The 4,654-nt window shown below is 41.9% G+C and overlaps 1 protein-coding gene across 1 annotated transcript; it reads left to right on the top strand.

Moving 5' to 3' along the window:
* Window positions 1-334: 334 nt before the first annotated feature.
* Window positions 335-4,384, top strand: LOC111018428 (protein TRANSPORT INHIBITOR RESPONSE 1). The gene is made up of 3 exons (XM_088117755.1): window positions 335-979; window positions 2,005-2,497; window positions 2,590-4,384. The coding sequence occupies exons 1-3, from the start codon at window positions 516-518 to the stop codon at window positions 3,415-3,417; spliced, it is 1,785 nt and encodes a 594-aa protein (XP_087973881.1). The 5' UTR covers window positions 335-515; the 3' UTR covers window positions 3,418-4,384.
* The last annotated feature ends 270 nt before the right edge of the window (window positions 4,385-4,654 follow it).

The following is a 4,654-nucleotide window of genomic DNA, read 5'->3' as shown; positions in this document are numbered from 1 at the left end:
TCTCCCGAGATACCGCCTCCAGTTTCTCGTTGGCGCGACACGACAAGTTCCTGCCTTCCACCGCACCATTTTTTCTGCGGCTACTCTTTTTCCGCCACCGGATAAGATTTCTGTCCCATCCGACGGTCCGATTCCCTTCAAACCGACGTGGCTCTTTCTGGTTCGTCGATGAATATCTCCGCCTGCCCCACAAAGCTGCCCGCTACTATTTAACCCTGGTTAAACTCTTTACCTCACTAGCTCAGCTCAGCATTAAAAAAGAGAGCAAAAAAGAAAAGAAAAAAAAAGACCTTATCCTCTCTCTCCTCTGTTTCTCTCTCTACTTCTGTTGAGGTTGTCAATGGCGTCTTCCCAGATCTAAGCTAAGGCTTCTCTTCTGTTGTTGCGCGCGCGTTCTCTCTACCTTTTTTGTTGTTGTTCTTGCGAAATCTGGTGCGGGGTTGGAGGAAGCGGCGGCGGGGGCTGCGACATTTTGGGGGGTGAGGGAAGGAAATTTAGGGCAAAAAGTTTCTGATATGCTGAGAATGGCGAGTGCGTTTCCGGAGGATGTGATGGAGCATGTGTTCTCGTTTATTAAGTGTCAGAAGGACCGGAACTCGATCTCGATGGTGTGCAAGTCGTGGTACGAGATTGAGAGGTGGTGTAGGAAGCGGATTTTCGTTGGGAACTGCTACGCGGTGAGTCCTGGGATTGTCATACGGCGGTTCCCGGAGGTGAGATCTGTGGAGCTGAAGGGGAAGCCGCACTTCGCGGACTTCAGTTTGGTGCCGGAGGGGTGGGGTGGGTATGTTCAACCGTGGATCGTGGCTATGGCGTCTGCGTACCCTTGGCTCGAGGAGATCAGGTTGAAGCGAATGGTGGTTACGGACGAGAGCTTGGAGCTCATTTCCAAGTCTTTTAAGAATTTTAAGGTCCTTGTGTTGTCGACGTGTGAGGGGTTCAGTACTGATGGACTTGCAGTCATTGCTGCCAACTGCAGGTTTGTTGATTTTGGTTTTGGTTTTGGGTTACGTTTGGTTGATTTGCTTTGTTATGAGGGTTTAAAACTGGCAAAAGGAAGTCGGAGTGAACATTGTGTTTGAGAGCTCCAAGTTTTGGGCTTTTACTTCGGTGCCTCCCCCAGGGATTTTCCTCAGTTTAATCCTTTATTTTTTTTTTTTTTGGTTTGCTCTTGCTCTTGCTCTTGGTTCTCTTTTCTCATATACAGAATTTCTCTTGTCGCTCAGATTTTATTTTGGGTGGGATGAGTAAGAACACCATTGGGCTGAGCTCGAGCTGGGCTCACTGGGAATGACTGGTTCTTCTATGTGCGGTAGCCCTGTAATTACTTGGATGAGTAGATTTAGTCATTTCGCCATTTGATTTTTCTTTCCACTTTTTGGGGTTTTGGAAGGAGGGGCGGGAGGTTGAGGAGGATAAGAAGCTGTTGCTTTCATCCGGCTTTTGGATCCATCGGTCCGGTTTACTTCTCTGTGCTTTTTACCAAATCATACCCTCAATCAGTTTAGGTATACTGTGATGGTTAACGATATTATAAATCTTATCTAGTTATTTGTTGCTTCCTTGACCTTTAATTCTGTTTTGGACTTCATGTTTCTGTTTTCTAGAAGATCTGAGATGAATGAATTGATAATTTGCGGTAAAGTCGTATCACATCTATTATCTTGCCTTATAAGTTAGTTGGTTTAGGAGACTGTTATTTATTAATTGAAATGTTTTGATAATGGTTAGGGTAATTTGAACTACCTTACTTGAATAGAATCTGTTATATAGGTTGTACTACTGTATCCTCGAGTTCAGAGTTAAGAACTGGGAAGTTCTTTTAGTTGCATAGTTCTTGAAAATGGAGAGACGGGTGGCAATTTGGAAGAGGTTTTTCTTTTTCGCTATTCCTATTTATCATTGAAGGGGGGTGGGTTTTGCTTATTTGTAAGTGTTTCTGTCTTTAAACCTTTTGAAGTTTCTATTATGTGTTTTTATATGGTTCGTTGTTGGCTGATTCAGGAATTTGAAAGTCTTGGACTTGCGAGATAGCGATGTTGATGATCTGAATGGACATTGGCTCAGCCATTTTCCTGATTCATATACGTCACTAGTATCCCTCAATATTACTTGTTTGCAGTCTGAGGTGAGTTTTTCTGCATTGGAGCGTCTCGTGGAGAGGTGTCCAAACTTACAGACACTGCGGCTCAATCGTCCTGTTCCCCTTGCTAGGCAAGCTAACCTACTTCGTCACGCACCTCAACTGGTTGAGTTTGGTGCTGGATGTTACACAGCAGACATGAGATCTGATGTTTTTTCCAACTTAATTGGAGCATTTTCAAACTGCACAGAACTGAAGTGTCTATCTGGATTTTGGGACGTCGTCCCTGCATACCTTCCTTCTGTTTATCCGACTTGCTCTCGGCTAACATCCTTAAACTTAAGTGAAGCTATAATTCAAAGTGACGATCTTACCAAGCTTATCAGTCAATGTCATAATTTGCAGAAGCTTTGGGTATCTCTTTTTTCTTACAACTTTTCTCCCATTCTATTATTGCATTTTAGTCTTTATTATGTTCTTAAATTCAAGATGCATTGTAACTGCAGGTGCTGGATTACATTGAAGACGCTGGCCTTGAAGTACTTGCAGATACATGCAAGGATCTTCGGGAATTAAGAGTATTTCCCTCCGAACCTTATGGACGAGAACCAAATGTCTCTCTCACAGAACAGGGTCTCATCTCTGTTTCTGAAGGTTGCTCAAAGCTACAATCTGTTCTGTACTTCTGTCGTCAAATGACAAATGCTGCTTTAGTGACCATTGCCAGGAATCGCCCGAACATGACTCGATTTCGTCTATGTATTATGGAGCCAGGAACTCCTGACTACCTCACAAATATGCCACTTGATGTAGGCTTTGGTGCCATTGTTGAGCATTGCAAAGATCTGCAGCGCTTTTCTCTTTCTGGTCTTCTTACTGATCGAGTTTTCGAGCTTATAGGAACTTATGGCAAGAAGCTAGAGATGCTATCTGTGGCATTTGCTGGCGATACTGATTTAGGACTTCACCATGTGTTGTCAGGATGCGATAGTCTCCGCAAGCTGGAGATTAGGGACTGTCCTTTTGGCGATAAAGCTCTTTTGGCCAATGCTGCAAAGCTCGAGACAATGCGATCCCTTTGGATGTCTTCTTGCTCGGTGAGTTTTGGAGCATGCAAATTGTTAGCTCAGAAGCTTCCCAAACTTAACGTCGAAGTTATAGATGAGAGGGGTCCCCCAAATACAAGGCCTGAAAGTTGTCCCGTTGAGAGACTTTACATATACCGAACTGTTGCTGGGCATCGGTTCGACATGCCTGGTTTCGTATGGATGTTGGACGGAGATTCTGCTCTAAGGCTTGATGCAACTCTCGCCAACCCGGGATCGAAGCCCTAGTAAGTGAAAGCTCACATAATGGGAATGAAAGATGGTAGGTACATATGGCCCTTCCTGCTATTTACTGCTCCTAATGTAGTTCTCTGTGTCAATAACCTAATTTGCAGCTCTAATTTAAATGGAGTGAGGAGGTACATTTACCATTTTCAGAGGCAGAGCAACTCCATTCCATTCCATTGCCATTCATTTTATACTTTGGCTGAGCTGTGGGGGGAATAGACAGCATTTAGTCATCAATAAAGATAGTGAAGTTCCTTCTTCTTTTTCCTCTTCTTCTTCCTTTTCTTCAATTGTACCGCACCCGAAACTGATTTATGGTGAATTCGTAGTTGCCGTGTATACTATGGCCAGATTATTTTGCCCTTTGATTGTATGTTAATTAGACATTCATTTCAGATCTCAACAGAACTCTTTGTTCTTGTCCTTTCTAAATCCTTCTTGGTTTCTCATTGTCTTGTTCATTATTCTGTCGGTCGAATCCCGAATACCGTAATGGATTATTACAAACCCTTTGAGATAAAACCAGAGATTTCAGAAGGTGGTGATGATATGGTAAACAAAAAGGCATAAAGAATGTGTTCTGTTGAGACTGTTTGGAATCTTCTCTTTTTGGGTCTCTTTTTCTCATGAAGCTGACTCAGTTTTTTCTTCATTTTGGTTGATGGGTTTCTGTATTTAGCAGCAGAAGAAGCAAAAACACCTGATGAGATTTCCAAACAAGCAGAGGATTTAGAGGAGAGAGAGAGAGAAATTTGAAAGTAGGGCAAGAGAGAGAGAGGGGCAGATTTTTAAATGTGGGGAAAAAGGAAAAAGCAGGTCAAAGAGACGAATCTGTTTTCTGTGAAAAAGTGGGTTTGTGGTTTGTCAAATTGCAGACAGATTTATTGGTTGATGATGCCCACACGTTGCCTCTTCTCTTCTTCATTCTCTTAATTCCCTTTTTCTTTTATATATATTTATTTATACACTTTCCATTAGTCATTATACTTCTCTTTTCCTCTCTAAATGATTAACTTAATGTTCTTTATCTCATTTAAATACTGATTATGTTTCTTTTTAGTAGGGGTTGGAATCCGAGCTCACGATCTCTAGTAAGAGATATATGTTTTAATTAGTTAAGTTATACTTAAGTCGTCAAATGCTAATTAAGTGAGAAAGAACCTTTTTTTATCATTGTACTTTTGAACTAATAATTTATTTAATTCATATACTTTCAAATTGGTAACTGCGTATTATA

The sequence above is a fragment of the Momordica charantia genome (assembly GCF_013281855.1).
Source record: "Momordica charantia cultivar OHB3-1 chromosome 9 unlocalized genomic scaffold, Mcharantia_2.0 BLBB01000009.1, whole genome shotgun sequence".
In the NCBI taxonomy this organism is placed as follows: Eukaryota; Viridiplantae; Streptophyta; class Magnoliopsida; order Cucurbitales; family Cucurbitaceae; genus Momordica; species Momordica charantia.
The sequence above is the reverse complement of the archived record's forward strand: the minus strand, read 5'-3'. Positions and strand labels throughout refer to the sequence as shown.

What these genes read in the sequence shown, in the direction of transcription:
- LOC111018428 (XM_088117755.1), top strand. Translation starts at nt 516, where the DNA reads ATGCTGAGAATGGCGAGTGCGTTTCCGGAGGATGTGATGGAGCATGTG. An exon ending in GTCATTGCTGCCAACTGCAG is followed by an intron (nt 980 to 2,004) that starts GTTTGTTGATTT and finishes TGGCTGATTCAG; the next exon opens with GAATTTGAAAGTCTTGGACT. An exon ending in ATAATTTGCAGAAGCTTTGG is followed by an intron (nt 2,498 to 2,589) that starts GTATCTCTTTTT and finishes TTGTAACTGCAG; the next exon opens with GTGCTGGATTACATTGAAGA.